The 27,238-nt window shown below is 50.8% G+C and overlaps 1 protein-coding gene across 1 annotated transcript in view; it reads left to right on the top strand.

The window, feature by feature from the left end:
- The window catches only part of FAM3D (FAM3 metabolism regulating signaling molecule D), a 55,811-nt gene that overhangs the window by 11,493 nt on the left and 17,080 nt on the right, over positions 1-27,238 (top strand). Inside the window, exon 2 of the mRNA XM_087825137.1 lies at positions 25,233-25,422. Within this exon, the coding sequence (XP_087681263.1) occupies positions 25,233-25,422 (190 nt within the window). The remainder of the gene's footprint in view (positions 1-25,232; positions 25,423-27,238) is intronic.

Raw genomic sequence — 27,238 nt, 5'->3', positions numbered from 1 at the left:
AACAGAGAGGTGAAATCTAGAGAAATAAAAGGGACTAATGTTAAACAAAAATAGACAGCTGGCACACCCATTCAGTTAGGTCCTGCTTACCCATCTGCTGAGATCCCAGTCACTTTTGCTGGTCCCTAAGAAAGCAAGGCTCGCAAGTGAATATTGAAGAATTATATGCACATAGCAACAGAACCTCAATCAATATTTTCTCTGAATACTTCTCAAAGGACCAGAGGCTTAGTTAAACTAACAAGCTATTATCCTTCAACAGAGAGTCTAAATGGGACCCAAGTCAATGAATTTACTTAGCTCGCTTGATGGATTTAGGTCAAGTTTGGCCTCTGCAATGAATTTCAAGCACTGTTCCAGTGGCCAAGTGCATCTAGAGAGGCAGCCAAAAGTGAAGACTGAGCTGGAACAAAGACCAAAATGAAGCCAGAGTAATGGGCTTGCCACATGAGTTTTCTGTTCCAGGAAAAAGCATCTTCCGAGTTGGTGATAGGGATCCTCCCAAAGGCAGCAGGGCTTTGGTTTCAGAACCTCCGCAGGGCCCAGACCCTTCTTCCTAAGACAGAAGAGGAGAGGCTGACCGCCTTCTCCCAGGAATCCTGCCCCCTGACTCGAGTGCTGGAAATGTACTTCCCTGCCCACGTGGCAGGGTCAAGAATTTCAGCAAAATGGAATTCTGAAGTATTAGAATCTTGGCATCATAGCTCTTAGAATAGCTGAATTCCATGAGTTCCTTCAGGGCGTGGATCATTTCTTAATCACATTTGCTCCCTCGGTGCCTAGCACTCGGTCTGGCACAGAAGAGGCAATGACATGAAATGTTTTTAACCTTAATATATTCCGGGGCCTCCCTGGCCCAGTCTCTACAAAGTCACGTTCCAATAAGCAAGGTCCAGCCTCTGAGAGAAAATTTTAAAGGATTCCTCTGTTTACTTGTGTTTCTCAGGAAACCCGAAAGGTGAGCCAGTTAATAACCATCAAGCACTCCTGCCTCTTCGCCCCGTTTTCTCAGGCCCAGCAGCAGCCTCCCCAGGCAGCAGCTCCCGGTCTCCCCCCAGGCCTGGCCTCAGGGGCGTTTTTCCTCTCTCCCTCCTCACCCTCACCCCCGGCCCTTTTATACCAAATTTCAGGGCCGCTTCTCCAGCTAAGTCTTTCTCTCTTCTCTGGCCCTCTCTCCCTCTCTCTACCTTTCAATGAGGCTGTGCATGGCAAAGGCTCGAGAACCGGGATGGCAACCACAGAGCCCCCCTTGGACGGCAAGGGGAGGGTGTGAGACGTGACGGAGGCCCGTCGGGGCAGCAAAAGCAACAGCTGGCAGCAGGACACACTCCTGCACCGCAGTCACGGAAGGCACCCTGGCGGGGCTGGCAGACGGGCGGGTAAACAGAAAGCCGGGGTCTGCGAGGAACCAGGGCCCACCTCGCTCTCTCTCAGCCCCCCGCCAGCTTCAGGAACTCCCTTTGCGTTACCCAGAGTCTATCCAGCTTCCACGGGGACCCCCGGGGAGCAGAAATACCCAGAGAGCGGCAGCGCCCAGCGGAGGCACAGTCGCCCCTGAGCCCAGGTTAGGAAGGGCCTGGAGCCGGAGGCCTCGGGCAAAGCGAAGCCCACGCCCTGCTCCACATGAACAGGACCTGCCACGGCTCCCGCTGCCCTCAGGAAACTCCCGAAGAAACGGCTAAGGAAGGCCAGGCAAAGGGGTAAAGGAAGGAACGGCAGGCGGGGGCGGGCACCACCCTGCCTCTGCTGGGCTCAGAGCCTTGACCGATTCCACAGCCCGTCCGGGCAACCGACCCTCCAGGGCTCTGGGCCCAGCGTGGCCTGCCGTCCTGAGGCTGTGGCCTTTAGCCCCTCAGCCCCTCGCTCATTCTATTTCCCTTCTTCCCCGAGACCTCGTCGGTGCTAACCACGGCCACCTGCGGGGCGGGGGCAGGAGTCCCCAGGAGAGTGCCACCAGAGGCCGTTTTTAAACAGGTGCCCCCACGCCCCATGTCGTCTCGTCGCCCCACAAGGGAAGAATCGCACTGGATGACTTTCCCCGGTCCCGTGCGCACGTCGAGGGGCCACAGGGAAGAAGAGGCACCTTCTCGGCACCCTGGGGCTGCAGAGCTTCCAGAGCCAGCGTCTGGCAGGGGCTGGAGAGGGAGCCAAAGGTACATTGAATATTTTCGGAAAACCTGAGCGTGCTCTGCCTTAGTGCGCCGCTGGGCAGCCGTCCAACAGTCCCAGCCGCTGTCGGGGAGATGCTTCCGAAACAGCTGGGAGGGCTGCAGGGATGAGGGTCAGCAAAGAGATAACGGGAGGTGGGGGGCTATTCAAAGAGGAGCCGTGGGAACATTTGGTCAGGATGGCTCTGGGAATATAAATAAAAAAATAGAACCTTTCTCTGTGGAGCAAGTTCAGTAGACTCAAACGGTTTTCAATATGAGCATGAGAACTGAGTATTTGCATCGCTGACCGTACGAAGGTGCCCACCCGAGACGGCCTCTTCCATTCACAAGCAAGTACAATGACTGGAGCACCTGCTGGGGGGGGCCCACTACGTGCCATGGACCCTGGACAACCCAAAGGCGAGCCAGGCATGCCCGAGAGGCCTTTCAGGGCAGTCTCCCATCAGTCAGAGCCCAGTTAAATCCCAGCTCCTCCATGCTCTGGCTGTGAGCCTCTTTTTGTACATAACCAAACCTCTCTGTACCCCAGTTTCCTTATCTTAGAAATAATGGCAGTCTCACAGGTTTCGGGGATTCAGTGAAAGAGCACATGGTAAGGGACACAGCACATTAAAAATTAGATGTGACTGATTTTAGTAAATTAATTTTTAGTGAGGTCCAAGGTAGACTCTGGTTAGTGCTTCACTGGGAAGAATTTTAAAAGAGAGAGACATGTGCACAGGAGAGGAGCAGGGAGGTCTCTTGGATGAGAAGACGGGCACAACTGACAACCCCTGTTCCTCTCTAAGGTGCTGGTAGGAAAGCTACCCTCGTCTTCCGTTTTCACACTCATTTTAATCAAAAGGCTTGGAAGGGTGAGAGAAATGTCCACAGATAAAGTTTGGCCAGCGGTGGAGGTCATTTAAGAGGAAAAATAATAGTTAATGGTGGAGGTCATTTAAGAGGAAAAATAATAGTTAATAATGATCACTTATTAACTCTCATAAGTCATGGAATCTAAGACACCCCAAGATTTCATGTACCACCAAGAAAGAACAAAAGCCACGAACTGAATGCTGACGCAGTGTTTGCTTAACAGTGATTGTAAGATGCATCGATTTCAGATTTGGTAAAAGGTGAAAGCAAACGTGCACCTGAGAATAGTGAATGATGTTATTTGCCATACTCTGTAATAATGATGAGGCGTTTTAAGAGCACTTTTTCACTGACTCCCCACAATTGAATAGTTATAATGGAAGCCATTTGACAGACAAGGAAACCGAGGTACGTGAAGCTATTTGCCATCCACTCCAGGATCAACTACTGAGCCCTGCTGTATGGCAGGCACTGTGCTGAGCACTGGGTAAGAGATCGAGTGGGTTCCAGCCTTCACGGAGCTCACAGCCGAGCAAGGGATCAGTAGCCAGCCTAACCTTTCAGGGGCATGCACGCCAGGATGAGAAATTACATAGGTCCACGTGAAGGAAACTTTGACCCAGAGCTGGGGGGCTGGGGAGGGCTTCCTAGAGGAAGTGACTTTCCATGATGACCCTAAGAACATGTCAGAAGGGGAGAAAGAGGGTGGCACCAAGCGGTGGTGTTCACCAAGCATCGCATGTGCTCCCTACATTACCCAGCCTCCCTTTCAGTTAGGTTGGGGCCACATGACCAATTCTGGCCAATTGAGAAAGTGACCTGTGACAATTCCAGGCTGAGTTAAGAACCAGTTGCCTCTTTTTAACTTATTTTTCTTTGTACCAGTGACCTTGGATGCCACTTCTCTGGAAGGAGAAGGACCTCCCAACCCATATTGCACATTGCAGGAGTAAGACATAAAATTTAATGTGGCTGAAATCGGGGGTTCATTTATTATCGCCACATAACCTGACTAATCCTGACTAATAATAGGAATGAGTGTAGGGAAAATAGAATGTTCAAAGGCAAGAAAACATGGGAACTTTAAGGAACTGAATACTTCCTGTAGCTGTAGAAACATTGGGTAAAGTGGCAAACCCCCCAATTTTGTAGTAGTGAGTGGCACCAGGACCTTTTTTCTTAAGGTCTTTATGTCCTTAGTTTGGGGGTGTTGTTATAAAAAATTCAAACTAGCTCACAAGATGGATGAACTCACTGGTGCTGTGAGGTTTGTCCAGGAGCCCCAGGGCAGTAAGGGGATGAACGTCTCCTGCCTTTCTGATATTGAAGTGCATTTCAAAGGAGACCTATCCAAATTACTGAGTTCACTTCTTCCATTGCATTATTTCACAGCCTCCTCTCATCACCATGACAACCCCAGGTAAAATCAGGGGGAAGAGTTTGCCTGCCACTGTGACCTTCAAGCCTAAGCATGAGGTGTTTCTTTTTTATGCTTTTCTTTTCTCTGAAGCCTCCTAATGTAATTGGACACTCAGGACATGCCTCGGAAACACAGAAGGATTTGAGTTCACCAGACATGTTGGCACCAAGGAAACCACTTGGCTCCTCCCTCCCATATGTCCATACGAAACTTATGTAGGTCAACCACCTCAGCGGGGGAAAGGCAAGGTGCTCTAAGGTGAGAGAATGCAGAGATCACTGGCTGGCTCTTCTCAAAAGCTAAAGCCATTATTAAAGGTTAAGTTATTTAAACTTAAATGTTAAATAAATTGTATTAAAAATAAAGGTACTACGTACTCAAAATTCATCAAGTCTTAACTATTTTTTTACATTTTACTATTATTTATGCTCTTGAAGTTATATACCTATCTTGTATATGTATGGTGAAAATTTATACCATTAGTGATTTCACAATGGTAGCTTGATATCAGCCATAGTGTGCATATTTACACCACAGAAATTGGCAAACGTTACAAATGCGAGCTTGATTTAGTGCTTTGTTGATTGTGTAGAATTAAGAAATGTGATAGAGAAGTGTTAGGAATGCAGTAAACATGAAAGTGTGTCATGTCTGTAGCCATTATATTTTAATTGAACAAAAAATTAAGGAAATGTTCTAGTACTCAAAAATTGTTGTCTGATTCAGCAAAGAAGTCACTCATGTATAGACAATCAAGTGAAGTTTTGATATACATCTTCAATGTTTCACTTTCATCTTATTAACATAAATGAAAATATCAACCACCATTTATGACAGAACTACACTTGCTCATTCAATGACCTGAAAGATTTCTTTGCTGAATCAGAAAGTAATTAAGTATGTATTCATATTCTAATTTTGTCAGATCATGCTTGAATTACAACCATATGTTGGCTAATAGAAGATGTGGGCAAAAATGATTAAAAGCATTCTGTGAGAGTCAATGACTATATGGAATTTACAGTAGAAAGTTTGCGTATTTTATTATTATTTAAATAACAAATGTGTGTTTGATACACATCCTTTATACCAGTAAAATACAATACACTTATGTATGTGTAGATGTGCTCACATTTTTTTTTCCTGGAGAGTTGATTGTGAATATTTAGCAACACACCACTGGGAAGACGGACACAAGTGATGACCATCAGGAATTTAGAGCAATCACCAAAGTGTGTAGAAAGTCATGAGGCAGTAGCAGGGAGTGATTTCTCTCTCTAGCTGAAAGGGTTTGAAGGGTGACTTCTCACCCAGGTTCCTATTCTCAACCAGGATGGGGAGGGTGTCATTGTATAGACTGAAGTAAGACACCAACTTCCCACATCACTCTCTCCCCAACCTGGGACAGGCTGCCCAACCCTGGGCCTCCTTCCAGCTCAATAAGGAAAAAGGCATTTGGAAAGCTGTGTCAGTCAAGGAAATCCCTTTGCTACTCCCTGTCTGGATCCTGATTCCAGTGCTCTCCACAGCCTGGGAGATGGGCCACACAACCTGAGGCAGCAAGTGCTCAGCATCCATCGGACTTGCTGCAAAGGAGGACAGTGCAGCCACAGAGTTCACACAAAAAAAGACATCAGTGGTCAGGGAGGAAGCATCCTGCTCTGAGCCAGGCTCTGTGCTGTGAGTTTTACTCACATATCTCATTTAATTCTCATGACGACACAGTGAGGACATCTCTTTTATCAACCTGTTTACAGAGGAGGCTCAGAGAGAGGAAGTTACTTGCCTGAGTCAGCTCACACTTCTAGTCAGTGTGGAGTCAGGATCTGAACCCAGGTAAATGGACCACATGCATGCTAAAGTGATGGGTGAGGCCAGGTCTTTCCCTGACATCTTTGTGAAAACAAAATGTATGACAGGAAAGCATGGAGACCTCATGCATATCCATTACTGTGACAATGATGATGAAGATGACATATCTAGAAGAATCAAGAAAAAAATTCTTCCATTTCATTTGATTTTCAGATGTCTTTGCTGTTGGATTGTTTCCCCCAGCTAACAGGAAACAAATATTTTATTCTTTTCACAAAATTTTATTGAGTTCCTAGTATATTCTAGGGATGGGAATTACAGCAAAGAACAAGACAGACCAGAAGAAACAAATGACAGGGCCCCTCTGATGACATCCACCCCAGGAGGCACGTCTATTGTTGCTTTGCCCTGTACCCAGGGGTCCCAGCCTGGTGTCTAGCCAGAGAAGGCACAATATTCATTAAGTATTTGTTGATGAGCAGCTGAATGGCACAAGGGTTGACCATACAGCCTTCCCCTCCTCCTCTTCAAATGTTCCTGGAGACAACCAGGTAAAGAAGCCCCCAGATGTGCTGTGCCTGCCTTCCCTGGGTGGCCCACATCCTGACTGGCCCACCCACTCAGATCCCAGCCCCTGAAACAGAGGCCCTGGGTCACCCGCCTTAGGCCATGGCTCCCTGGGCCTCTGCTTTCCCTCTTAGTCACTGGAGAAGCCAGACGCCACTGCAGGAGGGCGGGTTCCAGCCAGCGTGGCTGCCTGGAAGCAGGGGCCCTCCCCTGTGGGGTGAAAGGACTACAGCTGTGAGCCCCAATTATGAAGCTATGAGGTGACCATAAAAACCAGGTTCTTCCTCTCCAGACCCTCAAACTCCCAGCTCCCCCAAGCACACACACACCCCCCCATGGCCTAGAAAAGCAGGTTGGCCTCCAGTTCACATTCCCAAGCTTTACCTGTGTTATTAAACCTGTGCCCACAGCCAAGGAGGCTCTGTGGTCCTGGGGAGCCAGGCACTCAGCTGAAAGGAAAGGCCAATCGAGACGTAGAATATGGATAATGAACTTTATTATAATGATTATAAAGAGATATCTGTTAACTGTAGAAAATGTAAGGGAGGGGAGAGTTGTGTCAAGAAGGGAATTAAAATTGTTGTAATCTCGCTTCCAAGAGACAGCACTGTTGGTACTGGCTGTGTTTCTCACAGTCTTCCCCACGTGTGTGCCTGTTTCTTCTGTTGTGTTAATTGGAATCCTTCACAGAACACTGTTTAGAAATCTGTGCTATTTGGAAAGAGAGGGAGATGCCAGATCCTGTTTCCCTGACATCATTAAGCCCCTTCCCACCCCCATTTTTTGGCAATGAAGAAGATGAAGAGGGCTCCAGAATTACAGTTGGTACAGAAGTTGAATTATGGTTGATACTGAAGTTCTCATTCTCTCCACCCTGACAAGTGGAGGTTTGGAGTGAGATTTAACTTGATTTAGAAAAATAAAGAAATGTGTCATTTCTTATACCCATGGTGTGGAGTAAAATTCATACCAGCTGAAAGGATGGGTGGATTGACAGATGGCTGCTTGGATAGCAGGCAAGAAAGAGAAACAGAGAGAGACCTAGAAAGGGAAAGAGACAGAGAACAAAAGATAGATACAGATAAAGATAGAGATGATATAGATAGATGGTAGATATAGATAGATAGATGATAGATAGATGATAGATAGATAGATAGATAGATAGATAGATAGATAGATAGATAGATGATAGATAGATATAGATATATAGAAATATAGATATAGATGATAGATATAGATATATAGATATAGATATATGCTTGTATGTGCATAGAAAATTCTAAAAGTATACTTAAAATTGTGAACAGTGGTTCCATCTTGGAGAGTAGATAAAGTAGACATTTAAATTGTCATTTGATATAGTGCTGCACTGTTCTGAATATTTTATCATGAACAAGCATTACTTTTATAATTCTTAAACCATTTGAAGTGATTTTCCCACTTCAAACATTATAAATATGTTAGGATCCATGGCAAAGGGGAATCAAGGCTGCAGATGGAATTAGGTTTGCTCATCAGCTGACTTAATTAGGAGGATGGTCCTGGATTATTCCCATGGGCCCAAGAGCATCACAAGGGTCCTGAAACACGGACGAGGGGAGCAGAAGAGGGTCAGAGAAAGACGTGCAATGGAAGAAGGGTCATGAAGATGCAATACCTCAAGACCACGAGGAAGGGGCCACAGGCAAGACATGGGAGTGGCCTCGGGAAACCAGAAAAGGGAAAGAAACAGGTTCCCCCCCCCTCCCCAAGAGCCTCCAGAAGGTGGTGCAGCCCCACCACGCCTTGATTTTAGCTCAGTGGGACCAGTGTAAGACTTCCAACCTGATTTGACCATCCTGTCCCTGTCCCCACCGAGAGCAACAGACACACACTGTGGGCAGTTTGGTTGGGCTGCTGGGGACCAGCCTCTGAGCCCCAAAGCCCCTGCCCGACTGCTCACTCCAGCCCTGGCGTCAGAGGGAAGACTTCCATTCCGCAGTTTGCTGCTGCTGCTGCTGTTCAAAGGATCAGCAGGGGCACTGCGAGGAATGAATGCAGGAATGAATTATTAATGCCCGCGAAAGAAATTCCTAACCCTATTTGTATTCTCCCGCCGGCCGCGTCTCTCATGCCAAGGCACTGCTTTTATCACATAGCAGACCGAGGCACCAGGCACACGGCCACGTCGGGTTTGATCCGTGAACACAGGTGAGAAGCACCGTAAACTGCGGGTAGTTTATTGATGGGGGTACTCGGCCTAGTGACCTGTGTGCCTTTCTCCCCCACCTTCGGCGCACCCGCACTTCTTTTGTGACCAAGGCCCAGGACTGCTGTGGAAAATGCTGCTGATTTGAAGCCGAGGGTTATACAGAAGAAATCCCTGCGCAGGTCCTGGTCCACTTTCTTCTCGAAGATCAGACCTAGAAAGAGCGATGTGGCGGACATTTATTTCATGAGTAAGCCAGCTCTTTTGTCTTTGGACACCTAGAAGATCAGAGCCAGCCTATACACACACACACACATCTGTGAGCCCCTGTGCGCACACGCGCGCACACCCGGGACCCACACTCGGATGCACGCACGTGCGCACACTGCAGCGGCCCTGCCATTCTGTCTCAGACACCCGGGGCGGGTCTGCTCCTCTCGGCTTTTCCCTCTGGGTGAGGACTTCTGCTCCAGAACCTACCCCAGCTCTGGGGCAATAATCGCTAGATTCGTTTGTCTGCCTGCCAGGAAAGTGCTCGGCTTTTAAAAAGCACCTTATTTCAAGAAATGTTGGGGACCTCTGGGTATCCTAAAGTCCCAGGAAAGGTGCTAGGCAGGATTCCAGAGTCCTCCTTGCTGACTGCAGCTCTCAGAGGTGTGTGGGCGTGTAATTTGCAGAATAATGGCCCTCAAAGATGCCTAAGTCCTAAAACCCAGAGCCTGTGAATATGTAATATTAACCACACTGCTAAAGGGAATTAAGGCTGTAGGTGGAATTAAGGTTGCTAATCTGCTGACTTTAAGACAAGGAGAGTGTCTTGGAGCATTTAGAGGACCCACTGCATTCACAGGATTCTCATGACCTGTGAAGAGAGAGGTAGATGTGAAGATAGAAGAAGGCCGTAGGCATGCAACATGGCTGGCTGTGGGGGGGCGTCCCCCCTCAACTTCCTGCTTGCTAGCTGTGTCACCATAGACAAATTACTTAACCTCTCTGCCTCGGTTCCCACCTGTAGAAAATAACAGTACTTGCCTTGGAGGCTGTGAGGATGAATTCAGGTGATGCATGTGCCTTGTTTACCAGAGCACCAGGCACATAGTAAATGCTCCATAAATGCCGCCCCTGCTACTGTTCCTCGTCTCGAACTCATCTAATCTCCCACCTGTTTACAAATACACACACACGTGTGCTTGCACACACACACACACACACACACACGGAAACCCCGGCCCAGGAGGGCGAATGAAGATGGTGTTTGTCGCACGATCCTGTGCGGTCATTAAAACCTCCCACCTCACAGTCTTCCAGGATGCGGCGTGAGCCTCAGCTATGACACTAAGGGAACAAAGGGCGCAAGCTGGATACAGAGGAAGACTTCCTTACACAAAGGGGGGTGGCAACAGGCCAAAATATTCCCCTCCTTCCCAACGGGAGGCTATACTTGCCTGATTTCTTTTCCTCTATACTGTTCCGTGTTTTCCAGAATTTCCACGATGGGACCGTATTGTTTTTATAATTAAATAAGAGAAATAAGCTATCAAGTTAGTTGCTCTCCTGAGTGCACGCAGCTGCCTGGCACAGAGCCATGCCCTACGTCTGTCAGCAACGGAGGGGAAGGTGACCATTCCTGAAACCAGACAACAATGGGTCCGGGCTGCCTGTCACCACAGCAGAGACAGGGTTAAATCACATATGAACTTTTATTCTAATATTGCCAGCAAATTGGGAGAGCAGTAATGATCATCCACAAAAATCTACTCTGCCACCCCTCGTAAACCAGCTGCTTATATTGGGTAGAAGGACAAAGATTACAGGGGAAAGTAGGAATTACAGGCATGGGGAGTAGGCAAGGTGGGCTGGGGGTCGCAAAGGGCAGGCGTCTCAGGGACTCCAGGGTGGGTGCCTCGGGGCCAGGTTACAAGCAATGTGGGCTGGGGGTTGCAAAGGGCAGGTTCCTCCGGGATTCCATTGTTTCAGGAACAAGGTTGGTAATCTTTCCATGATGATAGGCAGCTCTCAGAAAAGGAGCATTCCAAAGGTAATTCCCATGTCCCAGGCGTACAATTCCCAGGCAGATTAGAAAGTACTTTTTCTAATTAGAACAGAGCAATCACAGTTAATAGAACATGATTAATATTTCTTATAACTATAGCTAACAATCACGGTCAACAGAGCATGATCAACATCTCCCCCCCTCACATTCCCACCACCTACTGGGTGCTGGGCCATCCTTTGGCACCAACACTCCCCAAGGAAATAAATTTACTGTCAGACACCAATAACTGCACTTTCAAGACCTCCTGCCAAACTGGACTTGACACTGATCCCCACTCTTTCAGTGTTACCATCTGAGAGAGAAGAGAAGGCATCCTGGCCCCTTTCACAGGGAGAGTCAAAATCACAGTCATTGAGCATCTACTATGGGTCCCATGTTCTCCACTTGCATAGCAGGCTGGGTGGTAGGGAGCCCCTGATGCACATAGGAGCCAGCGCCCATGCCAAGACCCATGGGTTCCCATCTGAGTGAATACTGGGGAGAATGTCCCCTGGGAGGCCTGCTCAGGTTGTGCTTCTGTGAGGGCTTAACCTTATCAAGGAAAACCAAGGGATGATTTCACAATGGTAATTAGCTTCTCCGAGACTGAAGCCTTCAGAGAGACTGCCCTGGGCCTTCCTTTCCCCCCAGGGCTATTGTGAGGATGCCTGAGACGCAGGTCACACAACTGCTCAGGGTAGAGTGGGGGTCACAGCTCCTGGCTCTCAGACTAGTGCTGTCTGTATTGACCAAAGCAGAAATGAGCCAGCACGCTTTCATTCATTCATTCAGCAAACCATAATTGATTACCTGCTGAGTTAAGTCCCAGGCACTGTTCTAGTGAGCAGCACCATCAAGGCCTCTGCCCTCATGGGATTCACTTTCCAGTAGAGCGAGACAGGTAGCAAATGAACCAATATTCAGGAAATGTCAATTCAGAAAATAAAACAGACACTTCTGAAATGACATTTCAGAAAATAAAACAGAATTGCATTTGTAATTTGCAGAATAATGGCCCTCAAAGATGCCTAAGTCCTAAAACCCAGACCCTGTGAATGTGTAATATTAATTACACTGCTAAAGGGAATTAAGGCTGTAGGTGAAATTAAGGTTGCTAATCTGCTGACTTTAAGACAAGGAGAGTGTCTTGGAGCATTTAGGGGGTTCTCATGACCTGTGAAGAGAGAGGTAGATGTGAAGATAGAAGAAGGCCATAGGCATGCAACATGGCTGGCTTTGAATATGGAGGAGGGGCCATGAGCCAGGGAATGTGGGAGGCCTCCTGAAGCTGAAAAGGCCAGGAAACATCCTCCCCTGGAGCCTCCAGAATAAATGCAGACCTGCCAATACCTGGATTTTAGTCCCCTGAGACCTGTGTCAGACCTTTGACCTACAGAACTGTGAGATAATACACTTGCATTGTTTAAAGTCACTATTTGTTACCACACAGACAGGAAACCAGCAGAGCCACAGAGCCCCAAAGCTCCCTCCTCTGAATAGGCTTCCCTAGCCCTCTGCTGAAAGGAGGAAGTTCTCCAGCTATTCGCTGTCATGTGTTCCTTCACAGGACTTATCTGGATTTTAATTCAATGATTCAATTGCTTGTTTACTTTAAACAGCAGGGGTGGAGGCCTCCCTGAGGAGGTGAAGGTGGAGGTCAGATCTGAACAAGAAGCACCGGCCCAGAGCAGAAAGTCCAGGCTGGGGAGGGGAGGGGAGGGAGGGGAGGGGAGGGGAGGGGAGGGGAGGGGAGGGGAGGGGAGGGGAGGGGAGGGGAGGGGAGGGGAGGGGAACATACACAAAACCAGGCCCCAAACCAGTCATGACGCAGGAAAGCATGGCCTGTCCTGGATGTTCCCCCAGGGTGTCCACTTCCCCTCCCCAGGGACCAGCTGGGCAGCCAGAACACAGGCCTGGGGGCCACCTTAGTCCCCAGGACCCTCATCCCCCCTCCAGCTCCCAGGTACTGGTCTTTATTTCCTGAGCAGCTCTTTGACCTCCTGTCCCTGGATGGTCATTTCAAGCAGGCTGCACAGCCTTTCTGGAAGCAGTCAGGGTAGAAATCGCCAAGTACAGAAGCATCCCCTGTCGGCAAACATGCAAGAAAGGCCGCACGAGCCCCTGGGGAACATGGTGCCTCCTGGGAAAGCACTCCTCCTAAGGGGCATGGACCTCAGGAACAAGAATCATGAGTAGGGACAAGCCCTGGGTGGGGGGTTGAATGGGGAGTGGGGGACACTGAGCCCCTCTAAATGCACCTGGAGCCCTAGGGAGAGGGGCATTAAACACTGCACCCACCGGTGCACTGAACTTCCACCCGGCGCTGGTCCTTCCCTGCTTGTCCTCCAGCTGTAACTCCTAACTCCACATGCCCCAAACTGGATGCAGAATCTCCCCCAGACCACTTTCTCTATTTTTCTCACTTCTGATGGGGGGGGGGGCTTTTCTCACCCAAGCTCACTCTCACTCTCTCCAGTGGCCCTTGAACCCCCCTCCTTTGCTGCCCCACCCCAACCCACAGTCTGTCCGCAGCCCTGCCCCAGGCTCACCTCCTCCCTGCTTTCTCCAGCAGCCTCCACCCTGAGCCAGGGCCTCAGACCAAGTGACAGCACCTTCACGAACCCTAACTCCACCCCCACCCCCACTGTGTCCCCAGGGCCAGGGGAGGTTGTCAGCACGGGCTTGGTTTGGAGGGGGGCGGTGCTTTGTGTGGTGTTTTCAGGCAGCGATAGTAGTAGATGGTTCCTTATTAAGTTGCTCCGATTCCCAGCCTCACCTCCTCCGCCAGGGCCTAGAGAACTCTGGGGAAGGGACGCTCACAGCCTGGACCCCGGCCAGGGCTCCCAGGGGCTCCTCACAGGGCAGGACTTTATACCCATTTCCTGCCTTTGAGCCCTTACACTAACTTCCTCCTTCCTGGTGAGGCTTTTTCACAGGGCAGGGAGAGTTTATGGCAGGCCTCTGGGAAGGAGGGCAGAGTCTGGGCAGGGCCAGGAGCAGTTGGCCACCCCAGGTGATCCATGAGCCGCTCCGCCTGCTCTGGGCCTGCGGCACCGACAGGGCCCGCCTGGGAGGCCCAGCCCCTCTGAGACCAGGAGGCCAGACCCTCTTACCAGGGCGGTGGTTGGCTGGCTCGGACCTGAGGCCCCAGCCGGGCCCTCTCGCCTTCTCCACCGCAGCGGGGAAGTGGGATCCTTGAGCCCTCAGGTATGTTCCTACCAGGATGCAAAGGGCAGTACTGCTGGGTGCACATTTTTGAGAGAAAAGAAAAGGAAGGTGGGGTGGAAAGAAAATAAGAAGTGAAAGCGCCCGAGAAAGATGGAAGGAAACGGCATGTGAAACAGATTTCTGAGATCAGGCCGAGGAAGGCAGGCAGATTCTATCTGAGGGGCCAATTCTGATCAGTTAAAGGGGGACCATGATAAGGATTCGAGGCCGGCTCTGACTTAGAGCAAAGGTATGCCGTGAGTAATTAGCTGTGCCTGCCAAGGGCACCAGAAAGAGGCGGGGTGTGAAAGCCTGGGGTTTGATAACTCACAGGGCAGGCATTTTTCCTTAACCATAGAGGCCTCTTGATATTTCTTCATTCATTCACTCATCTGGTCATTCATAAAACACCTTTGACAGTCCAACTACGAGCCACACAAAAATCTGAAGAATGAATGAAGAGGGAAAGAATGTTGTTCTTTGGCCCCAACTCTCATTTTTCTCAAAAAATAATGGTCTAAAAGGTTACAACATAGGTGCATGGTCTTGAGAGGTTTTCTAGCCATGTAATGTCAGACTGACCGTTCCTTTGATTAAGACTGGATTTTCTCATCCTTAAAATGGGAGTGATCACCTGGATGTCCCCTATTATTCGCTGTAGTTCTCACTGCCTGGCATCTAGATTAATAACCACCAAGACACATGCAACAGCACCGACTATGTGCCAGGCTCTGTGCTAAGTACTCTCTATATAACAACACATTTAATCTTCACATCACCTGCATGAGGAAGGCACTGTTACTACTCCCATCTTGCAGGTGGGAAACCGAGGCACTGAGAGATTAAACAGCCTGCCCGGGCAGTGTGTTCCCACCACCACGCAGCACTGCCTCCATGATGTAGCTGATTCTACATCCACGGCTGGAAGAGAGCGGCGCAGGAGTATCTTTCCAGATGATTCCTTCAATGAGCAATTTAGCCTGCATGTCAGATAAACAAGGATTCAATGATTAACAAGACAGGATAGCAAAGCAGACATGGTCCTAGCCAGAAAGTAAAAAAGCAACTTGTACAGATAGTCGTTTCAAAACAGTTTTGCCATGTGCTGTAAAGGAAGTAGCCCGGGAATCGGGAGAGACTTCTCTGAGGTTAAAGTTGCAAAGGAATGCTAGCAGGGGTAGGAGGGCAGGGTGGGTAAGCATTTGGGCACAGCAGAATCTAAGAGAAGCGGGGGGGGGGGGGCAGGAGGGGCAGTTCTGCACAGAGAAGGCAGGAACTGGTGGTGGGAGGTGAGGTAGCAGGGTGGTCGCCCCCAGGCCAAGCACAGCTGTGGGGAAGAGTTGGGCTTTGCCCAGGGTTTGCTCCAGTCTGTCCATCTGTTAGAAAGACAAGATTCTGAAGCCAGGCTGGTCTCATCCGAGGAGGAGCAGCTGCTACTTGGGTTCTGTCCTATGGTCATCCTTCACAAGCCTCTTTCTGAGCCCAACTCCATGTTTACATACAGAGCCAGCAACTCTGTTCCAATAAAAATTTGGGAGCCTACAGATGAAGGGGCCCTTCCTTGGGCCAAGGGGTGGGGGGATGCTTGAAGCCATGGTTTGCCAACATGTGTTGGGCTGGGCAGGCCTAGCAAGGCTTCCAGTGGGCAGCGGCCAGCCTGTGTAAGGGTCAGTAGGCCCAGGCCAGGCGGAGTCCCACAGGGCAGGCCCCCTGTGACCAAGAGATGGAACCCACTCATCAGGCAGGCCTGGGCCATGTGGCCACCCCTGGAGCCAGAATGGGGCCAGCCCTGCCCAACTGCACAATGGTATGAGGTCAATCATTGGAAGAAGGGAGAGTGGATGCTGGACAGACAACCGAAGTAATCGATACCCACCAGAGCTACTTCATCGCCACTGCACACACCATCCTACTAGTGTGAGTCACTTTCTACTTGGGCAGGTCACCTCTCTAAGCCCCAATTTCCTCATGGGTAAAGTGCAGTTAAGAAAATAACCTGCCTCCCAAGACTGCTGGGAAGATTGAATGAAATGACACAGGCTTCAAAATGGGCAGACTAACTACCATAACACTTGTTAGAATCATTATTATGATTATTAGTAAGATTCTTTCTCCTTCCGAGATCTCTGGATCCCACACCTCCCGGGGAAGATTTATCTCCCAGTGCCTTCCCAAGGCCCCGCCTGGGTTAGTCAAGGCAGCCTCGACCCAGCTGCCTCCGTGGGAAGGCGCAAAATTACCCACTGGGTCCGAGGTGAATGCCTCATGCTCGCCCAGCTGAGGTGACTCAGGCGGGCCAACAGCGGGCCTGCGGCGGTCAGGGGCGACCCAGATGCTCCAGGCAGCCCTTCCCTGATCCAGCCGGTCCTCTGTGGGGACCCACAGTCAGTCAGGCGCTCAGCAAAGAGGCACAAACCCGAAGATGCCCAGCAGCCCGGGATCATCCCACCCTCGCTCCCCCTCCCACCCCAGTGCTGGAGGGGAACAGGCCGCACGTTTGGCCAGACAACCTGCTGCCCCGTCAGAGCCTGGAGAAGCCCCTCCCCATCCGAGCGCAGTTTCTCTCACCCTGGACAGACAGACCTCTGCCTCCGTGAGAGGGAGAATGGAGGGCACAGGGGACATCCCCAGGGAGAGAGCAAGGAGCTGCTCGCTTAACTGCCAGGAGCACTTCCTCCACGCCGTATTCCTTGGGTACATTCTCTCACTTAATCTTCACTAAATTCAAGATTGTGATGGCCGTGTACAGACGAGGAAACTGAGGCTGAGAGAGGATTATGTCCGCAGACAGATGGCAGCACCCAGATGGTGCTCTGAAGCTCCCACTCTTAACAGTCTTAATATTATACGGACTTGCAGTTCCCAAGCCAGAGGAACCTCTGCAAACCCAAAGGTGCAAATATGGCTCGAGCTGCCACTCACTGGGGGCTTCCCGGGGGCTGGGCACTGCAGCACCTGCAGGCGATAATCTAGTCAGGTGCACTGGGGGCAAAGTCGGCCCTGAAAACCCACGTGGACACCGAGAGCAGGACGCTGGGCCCTGCAGAGCGAGCAGGGGCCTGGTGGAGCCTCCCTGCGAGGAGGCAGGGGTGCAGGGAGGGCCGAGGGGCAGAATACTAGGAGCTCTAATCCCTTGGGAGCCTTCCCGCTCCGCCCAACCCAGGCAGGCTCAGGCTGAAGCCCGGCAAAGGGAGCAGGGCTCATGTCCACCTTAGGCTAAGAGGGGCCGCACCTGGAGTTGGGGTCCGCAAACTACGGGCCACAACCAAATCCAGCCCTCCACCTGTTTTGATAAAGTTTTATTAGAACACAGACACATTCTTTCATTTCCATACTGTCCACAGCTGCTTTCCTGTTACAATGGCAGAGCTGAGTAGTCGTGACTGAGAACATACTGCTCACAAAACCCAAAGCATCTCCTCTCTGGTCCTTTCTAGAAAACTTTTGAGCCCTGGTCCAGAGAAGTAGAACAGAGCGTGGTTGAGAACGTGGGCTCCTGGGTTCGTCTCTGCCTAGGTTGGTCTCTGAGACCGTTTCTTCCTCTGACTCTGTGCCTCAGTTTCCCCAAACTCCTCACTGAGCTGCTGTAGGATTAAGTTAGTTAAAAGAAGGCAGGGTCTCACCCCAGTGCCTGTTGTCTTAGTCTGGAGAACATTTCAGGAACTTGGTGGGCAGGAGCCCTGAGAATCCTGTCTCTTCACATTTTCCTGCGTCTCCTGCTGTGTGGCCCTGTGTGGCCAAAAATTCTGCTGCTGGCCGGAGCTGGAGAAAACCATGAAAACCAATAAATAAAATTAAAACAGGGCATAATGGAAATAATGGGCTTATTTCCTTCTGAAATAAATGTCACTGGGACAAACTGTTGGAGCCAGTAGCCTATTGTTTATAGGTTTATTCAGTTTATCTCCCTCTGTATTGGGGACATGATTAATCACTGCCTATAAATACTGGGAGTTTACATAAAGGGCCGGACACAGGCCTGGGCTCCGATGGCTGTAAACTCAGGACAGAAAAAACTCTGCAGTTTCCACCCCCACTCTCCTGTGCAATGACTCCCTGCCATGCACGGAGGAACAGAAAGAAGCCAGTGGGAAACCAGATAGTGCCCCCTGCCTTTGGTGACATTTTAATCCACAGAATTTCCAGGGATGGTGAGAAAAATGGCCTGAGCTGGAATTTCCAGAGGAAGGAGTTGGAGCCTAATGTCTAAACAGATCCTCTGGACAGAGTTCAGCTTTGGAGGCAAATGTTAGGCCTGAGGTAAAAAGGAAGTACTGTAGCTATTTAGATACCAGAGCAGCTCCTGTTTTGTCTGTTTTTCTTCACTTATTTTCTTTTCCAAGCAGAAAGCCTCTCCGTCCTGACAACACTTACTGCACATCTGCTGTGTGCCTTGGTGTCGGCACCAGGGATGTGGGTGAGGAGGGCACTTGAGAGCCGCTGCCTGGAAGGGAGGCCAGCCCCCAAGTCAGGGCTGACCAGGGAACGACGGGGTTCCTTAATGGGAGGATCACTGGAGTGCCAGGGAAGGGCCAGGAGCCAGGGTTCAGAGAAGGCTTCTTGGGGGAAGAGCTGCCTCCACGCTGACCCTGTTTAATTCTTCCTGCGCCCCCTCATCGCCCTCAGAACAAAGCCCAAGGCCATTCCCCCAGTCCTTAAGACCCTAATAATTCACTCTGTACTCTACCATCACAGTACCACATTCTCTCTCTCCTCTGAGCCTCCACACATACTGTTTCCTCTTCCTGGAACACCTTCCAGGAGAACGTCATCTCCCTAGATGTCACTTCCTCCAGGAAGTCTTCTCTGATAGCCCCCAGGCCAGGAGGTCCCCTGAAGGAACCCCTCCTAGAGCACCTATCCTGCTGCACCATGGCCATTTACACTGTGTTTCTAGTAGGGGTGAACCTTGGTTCCCTGCCCCAGCCCTCACCCCAGCATAGTGATTGCTCAGAGGAGATTCTCAGGAAATATTGTAGGATGAATAATTAAGTAGGATTTTTTTTTAAGATGTCATAGAGATCCCCAAATAACTCCTGTCCAAGCAGACTCGAAGGGCTCAGTGCTGCTCAGGGTGTGACCCCTGTGACATCTCAGGCTTGTCTGTGGGGAGAAGGAGGCCTCAGCCACATCTACTGTGTTTCCTCTGGTTCATGGAGGCTGCTGCTATGGGGAGGACCCATTTCCAACCCACTGGCCTTGTGCTCCACACAGAGAAGGCCCCACTCCTTGGATGACAAATATCCTGGGAAAGAACCTGCACCCTCTTCTGTTCTCTGCCAAAAAAGTGCTCTGCTTGCTTCGTGGGGTCTGGCATGGCTGGGGCCGCAGAGTGGCCGCACAGATGCCATATTTGCCATCCTGCCCCGAATGTTCAAGTTCTAAATGAAGCAGAACTCAAGCTCTCAGTGGTATTTAATCAGCATCCTTGAGGTCAGGACAGTTTCTCAGTGCAGGCTCATCCTTTGAGCTCCAATTGAAAGACTCCTTTTTTCTAGAGTCAATCAAGCTTTTTCCTGGGCACGCAGAACTCCCTCGCGCCCATCCCCTTCCTTGTTGGGATGTGATGGGCGAGGGCGAGCCTGGGACCTGCTGCCTGCGGTGGATGGTGTGTGCCCCAGCTCTGTCTGAACAGCTGTGAGACCCTGAGCATGTGACTGCCCCTCTTCAGGCCTCAGCCTCCTCCACGGGCACATGGGGACCAAGACACAGCACGCATGCCATGTGTTTGCCATTTCTTCTCCCAGGTGTATCTAAATGGGCTCTTCCTGCTTTCTGGAATTTGGGCAGTAATTTGAGGTGTGCCTGGGTCAGAGAGGAGGAAAGCTGGCTGCCAGCAGGTGCTGGAAAAACTGAAGGACTAAAGCTAGTGAATGCCCAGCCATAAAGCTGCAGCTGTTGCCACTTGCAACCCTTTCTCTGAACTCTCTGGCCCCTTAGAAATGACCTGGTAACATCAGGTGGAACCTCTGGCTAATGCCCATGTTGGGAAAAGTGCAGAGCTTGTTCACAGAGCTCAGTTTCCATTTTACCTGGGACTTGGGGCTAGTGCTGACCCTGGATCCTCAAGATGAGCTAGGAAACAGCTTTGGAGTGTTGTCTTTCCAACAGCAAAGGCATGCTGGGTAAGGACCGGCAGACAAGGGAGAAATGCCCAAGGGAAGGAGGCAGGGAAGGGCAGTCCAAGTGGAGAGAAGAGCACGTGCCAAGCTGGAGAGGGGGAGAGCCTCCCTCAGGGCAGTTCTGGGTGCTAGAGCAAGTGTGGAGTAGGGGTAGCAGGTAATGAGGTTGGCAAGGTCACCCTCATTCGGGGTCAGATCTTGCAGGGCCTCATAAGCCACGTGAAGTACTTGGGCCTTTATCCTGAGAGCAATGGGATGCACAGACCAGATTTAAGCAGGGAAATACCCACTTATTTCTCCACCAAGGTGGTCCCCTCAACCCTCCCAGCCTAGAGAGAGAGTAACCCTCTCCCCACCCAGCTTGATTCTGGGGCAGGTCATGGTTGACCTGGAAGGCCCCTTTGTACAGGGGGCTCCAGGAAACAGAAGGAAGCTGGTGTCCCAGCTCCTATGGGGTCATTAAGAAATGTCACAAGCAACCAGGTAGCAAGCTACAGTGATGGCATTTTGGTTCTGCAGAGAGAACAAACATCCGTGTGGGAACCTGCCATGGAGGTGCACTAGCAGAAAGCAGCAGGTGGCGGGGCTGCCAGCAGGGAGGAGCCAGGCGGATGTCAGCAGGCCAGCAAGCCCCATCTAGACAGGTGGCCTCCCTGCCGCACGCCCCTTTCAGAACAGGTGAATAGCATCACCCTCATTTTACAAAAGAGGGAGCCAAGGCCCAAAACACACAACTAGTAAGTGGCAAGCTCAGGCCTGTCTGATCACGAAGCCCGTCCTCTTTCCCAGCATCACGGACCTTGTGCTGCCCGATTCTTTTGGAACCAAAGCCACATCCACAGGCCCCACTGCTCAAGCCCTTGCATTTGCATCTTCTGGTGGGACTTGTCTGCAACAGGAGGCGATGTGCTGTAATGGCTGGGAAAGAGGCTTCAGCAGCCCCGGACTTACTGACGTCTAGCTTAGCATCATCAGGGGAAAACAGCCTCTCCCCCAGTTTCCATAAACCCATCCAAGGAAAAACTCTGATTGGCCCATCAAGCAACCACACAGGGAGGGCAGGAGGACGTCTCTCCCTGTGCCCTTGCCCCAGACCTTCCTAACCTGAATAACAGGTTGGGACATCTCAGCAGAAACAAGGAGGAAAGAAACTGTTTGGAGTTTGGGTGGCTGCAGAGAGAATTCTTGTCCCACCCGGCCTGCATGCCTGTCCCAGGGGCCATCCTCCCTCCCTCCCCACCCCCAGCAGACCAGTCCTGGGCTTCAACTCCAGAGCTCCTACGGGCTGGCAAGGTGAGCCATTCGGGGACTCGGGGGAGCAGAGAGCTCTGCAAGTGCTGAGTGGATGGTCGGGGACTCACCAGGAGGGACACTGGGCTGGGAGAGCCCTCACTGCCCCTGTCCCTCCCCTGCCCCTGCTCTGAAGCCAGAGTCCCTGCTTGGCAGGGGCATGGCAGCGAGACACTAGCTCCCTGCCCCGGTATGCGCCCCACCCTCTGTCTCTTCCCTTTCTCTGTCCACAGGTTACATTTCGTTTTCCCTCTGTCCTCCTTGTCCCTGTCTCTTCTGCCTTGTGCTTTCTCTCTTTCTGCCCCTCTCTCTCCACCTCCCCCTCCCCCCTCTCCTCATCTGTGTCTCTAGTCTCTGTCCCTGTGCATACCCCCTGGGGATACCCACGTCTGTCCATTCGTCTGTCTACCCCCCTCTCCCTTCTCTCTGAACCTGTCCATGTCCTTCCATCCTGCCCGCCCCCAGCTATCCTAAATAGTCCCCGCACAGGGGACCCCACACAATGTCCTTCAGGCCTCATCCAGGCGCCTGGGCTCCTCAACTATAGAGGTCACCCCAAGGACATTCAAGAGCATAATATATTTTTATGGAAATAAAAAAGTTGGTCACTTGAATTTCAGGAAGTTAACTTTTACAAAATCTCCATGGGTGGGGCCAGGTCACAGCTCAGCTTTCTCACCTAGAAGGCCCTAGACCGGTAGGGCCAGGACAGTGGAGGATTTTCTATAATTCTCAAGAGGGGATATGGATTTGCCTTTGCTACTGCTGTTGTTTAATATCAAGGACAGACCCAGCCCAGCCACCTCAATCCCAAGGCCCCTGGCTCATATCTGGATCCTTGGCGGTTGGGCTTTGGACACTATGTCTGTTGAGATAGATTCTTGGGGTAAAGAAGATTCCAGGATGGGTGGGGGGTGGGAAGAGTAGTGGGAGCAAGTCACTGCCCTCAGAGGCCATCAGAAGCCCTCATCTGGCTGTGGGATCTGAGACCTGGGACAGTTATCTTCAGGCCCCGTCTGCTCCCCAGCATCTCCAGAGCCCTGCTGGGGTTTTCAAAGCTGCCCGATCACTGGTAACTGCCTAGCCTCTGGGGCTTGGCACAGGGGAGAGGTGGGCCCAAGGATGATCATCCCCTGCCCGGGATTTCAACTATCCTCTGACACAAAGCAGGGGCAGTGGGACCCTTTGGGGACTGGGCAGCCAGAGACCGGCATCCAGATTCTGACTCTGACACTTGCGAGCTGAGTAACCTTGAGTTTAATGATGGTGAGTGTTAGTTACTCACCCCAAAAATGCGGGGGTGGGGTAAGGAGTAAAGCAGATAATGCATATACGGCGCCCAGCACAAACTCACCTGTAACTCGGGTCCTGATTGCTCTTCATTTTGCTACATCAGCAAAGATCTCCTAAGTCCTGGTCCCCGATGGTTTCCATGGGGCTAGCTAGTTCAGTGTCTCTCGGTGACTGGATGGATAGTCGGATGGATGGATGGATGGATGGATGGATGGATGGATGGATGGATGGATGGATGGATGGATGGATGGACAAGTGGGTGGGTGGGTGGGTGGGTGGGTGGATGGATGGATGGATGGATGGATGGATGGATGGATGGATGGATGGATAAGTGGTGAGTGGATGGATGGATGGATGGATGGATGGAGATGGATGCGGAAATCAATTCTCCAAGAGACTGTGGCTGACACACTGCACCTTACTCTACTTTCTAATCTCTACATGTGAAAAAGACATGTTCAATATAAAATTCCAGTGAAGGAGAGGTGGAGGCAGAGAGGGGAAAAAAGAAAACTGCTCCTCTGTTCATATGGCAGATGGTGAGGAACCTCTGAAAGGACGGTGACCTCAGTTAGAGACACCCGTCCCTAATCTTCAGTCTTGTTCACGCTCAGACCCCAGACACCAGTTTCCAATTTGATTTCTTCTCTCCACAGGCTACTGCTGAGCCCAAGCCACTCCTCACCTGGACAGGATGAGAGTATCAGGTAGGGCTCTAGGATTCTAGGGCTCAAGGTTGAGGTCCGAGATTGGTTTGGGAACCATTTTCTGTCAGCAGTGTCTGCTGTTCTGGACTCGGAGGTCATTTAGCTGTATCTTTCTCAAGTGGTCAGGCCAGAATCACAGGAGGAAGCCAATCCAGGGTGAGCCTGGAGGAGTGGGAGAGGTGACTTTGCCTCTAGGCTGAAGGGCTAGGAAAACTTTGGTGCAGGGACCCCAACCTGGCTAGGAACATGGGGAGTCCTAATCTCAGAAACACCTGACCCTGGTTGGAAATTAGGGGCAAAATATTTGCTTCAAGGAAGGCTCTACTAGGATCCTCATGCCATAGGGCTGAGCATGAGGAAGAAGCCTTTGCCTTCCAGTCTACACCTTCAGGCTGTACCTCCTTTGTACAGATAGAGCAACTGAGGCACCAAATAGGAAATGAGCACAAGTCACTGACATTCCAAAACAGCTGTGAGGGAGTTAAGAGCACAAGTCACAAAGTCAGCTTACTGGCCTGGGTTCAAATACCACGTCTATCATTTATGAGCTAAGTGACTGCCTCTCTGAGCCTCAGTTTTCTAGTCTGTAAAATAGGAATAATCAGTAGGATCCAATACAGGGTTTCTGTGAGGATGAACTGAGATAACGCATGTAAAAGCTGTTGGCACGGTGCCTGGCACAAAACGAGAGTGTGTAATATGATCCCCAAGAGAAATCCTGGGTGCCTACCCCACACTGTGTCCTCAAAGATGAGGGCCCCCGCACACCCGCGCTCCACCCCACAGGATCCAGGGGGCCTTCTCGCCCACCCCACGTAGCCTGAGACCAGCACAAGGCCACAGAGCTGAATTCAGGGCTGAGGAGAAGGGAGATGCCGAGAGGGAGGTCAGGCGAGGAGTGAAGGAACTTGCCTGATGGTGAGAGTAGACTCGGAAGGCAGCAGAGCCACCAGAGTCCTTGAGCAGGGAGGCGTGTTGGAGCCCGCTTCTCACCCTCATGGAGAGCAAAGAGCAGGACCAGGAGCTCGGGGTGATCCATCCCATGTGCGGGGTTTTCCCCACTGATGGGAGGGCATCCGGCAGCAATCTTTCTGTGAGACAGGGGAGGCCACCTCAGCAAGTCCAGTGTGTGTCCTGTACAGAGCTGTGTATGGCTATTTGATTGGCTGTCAAGGGGAGTTGATGGCAAATGTAAGGGGACAAACCCCACTCCCCAAGTCACCCTGGAGGCCACCTACTGGTGACAACTATCACATTTCTGCCTGCAAGCCATGGGCTCAGTGGCAAGGGTGTTACCACGTCCACTCTGTGGCTGAGGGACTTCAAGTCAGAGAGGACAAGCTCCCATCCAAGGTCACACAGCGGTGGATGGCTGCCCCGAGCACTGGCCGTGGCCTCCCCGACCCCTGTGGCAGGGCTCAGCTCCAGGGCTGTCTGCAGCAGAGCCCACCTCCTGCCCTCCTGCCGCGTGTTCCCAGGCCTCACCCCTAGAGCTTCTCTCTGGAGGGCTCCAGGAAGGTGTGGTCTAACTTTCTCTCCCTGTGGTCCCACTTGGGGGAATGCAGCCCACCATTTTGCTGCGTGATCTCACCATTCTCATGATCATGTGGTTCACACTGCTCTCTCCTCGTGGGCCCATTGGACTGGTCCACAGTATGGACGTGGTGTGGACCTACAACGTGGGGTCTCGCGACGTGGTCTCCCTTGGGGATCTGGCAAGGACTCACACGGAGTCTCGCTACATGACCTTGCGATGTAGCCTGGTGCTGTGGGCTCATGTCAGTGTCTCCTTGCTCTGCAAGACTGTTTCGTTTCCTGTCCTTCATCTTTGTCCTGATTATCTCATTGATCTTAATCCACAACTACAGCTACATCAGCAGGAAAGCCATCCGTCTGCCCCGCTGGCTAGGTGAGTGCAGCTCACTGCAAGGGGCAGGGCCTGTGGACCAGGGCTAAGGGCTGAGCATCTATCCCTCCCTCCAACCTTGTTTCCTCCTCCTGGGGCCCTCTTCATGCAGATCTCCCTTTGGCCAGCTCCGCTTAGCCTTCAGGCCTCTGTTCAAATGTTACCTCTTCATATGCCATCCCCTACCACCCAGCTATAGCTCCTCCCTCCTCCTCCCACTTTAGCCTCTTTCATGTCAGCCCATTTCCTTTAGAGCATTATCATCAATGTCATTTATTTATTTGTTTACTTGGTTGTTGTCTATCTCCACCCTCTGGAATGTAAACTTCCTGAAGACAGGAAGTTTACCTTGTGTACATCCATCTCTCTAACCCCTGGTGCAGAGCAGATGCTCAGTAAACATTCAATAAATAAAAGAAAAATGGGTGGATAGGTGAGTGATACACGGATGAATGAATGATGGTTGGATGGGTGAATAGATGGATGGATGGAGGGGTGGATGATGGATGGGTGATGGATGGGTAATGGATGAATGATGGATGGGTGATGGATGGGGGTTGGATGAGTGATGGATGCTAGCTGCTTTACACCCATGGTCTCATTTAATCTACACAAATGCCCCATAGGGTGCTCCATGTTGTGGCTGTGGAGTGGACTCATGCATGACCTCATGTGGTCTGAGAAAAGAGAAGCTTCCAAATTCCCCCTTGTAGATGTCAGAATAGGAATGGGAACCCAAGTCTCCCAGATCCAAATCCTGTCAAAGGAAGGAGATAAAGGGGAGGGATTTATGCCTCTGAACTTGTCCTCTTCAAAGACCAAGAACCACCTCCAGTGACACAGTCAAACATAGTAACATATAGTGGCCCAGGTCAGCTCATAGCTTCACAGCAGTGAGAAGCCAGTCATGCTGTCTTTAACACAAACTCCCCACAGTGGAGCCTAAGATGTCCCTTACCTCATCCACTTGTCAACCAGGGCTCATACCCAGGTCAGGATGGTTTATACAGATGCATGGTGGCCACCATGTCCCCAGGCCCGGGGCACTGCTTTTACAGACCAGAGATTGACTGGGCTGTGCTGATGGCCTTGGAGGAGATGGGCCCAGGTCAGTGATGGAGGCTAAGGGCAAGAGTGAAGACCAGGAGTGTCCTCTAGAGGAGAGAGCCCCAGCCTGAGGTGGGAGAGGAGACAGTGTTTGAAAGGAGACGCCAGAAGTTGTTTGATAAATCAACACCTCCAGCCAAAATCATCAAGCGACTTCTCTGTGTTAGGTCCCAGACCCTGAAGTGAGGAACACATGGCCCCAGCTCATGGTCTGAGCTGGGGAGACAGACTTAATTACAAAATATACAAAAATGAGAGTGCATTAACATGATCCAGAGTCTCTAGAAATCCTTACAACGGCAGGAAATGTACCAATGGGAAAAGTGACCATCAAAACCCACTAGAATTTGGGCCCCGGAAGAGGTAACACTCACTTACTTCAGAGGTTCCTAACCTAGTTGCACAGACCCCACCTTGTAGTTAATGCATAATATAGAAGCAATATTACTAGAGTACACATTTATTTTCTAATATTTTTATTATATATTAATATACAGTTGGTTTCCTTTCTAATCCAATCTATTTTATTTCATGATTTAATAACTTGCAGTCTGTTAC

The sequence above is a fragment of the Miniopterus natalensis genome, chromosome 15, assembly GCF_054644295.1.
Source record: "Miniopterus natalensis isolate mMinNat1 chromosome 15, mMinNat1.hap1, whole genome shotgun sequence".
NCBI classification, from domain to species: Eukaryota; Metazoa; Chordata; class Mammalia; order Chiroptera; family Miniopteridae; genus Miniopterus; species Miniopterus natalensis.
This window is presented reverse-complemented; position numbering and strand designations above follow the sequence as displayed.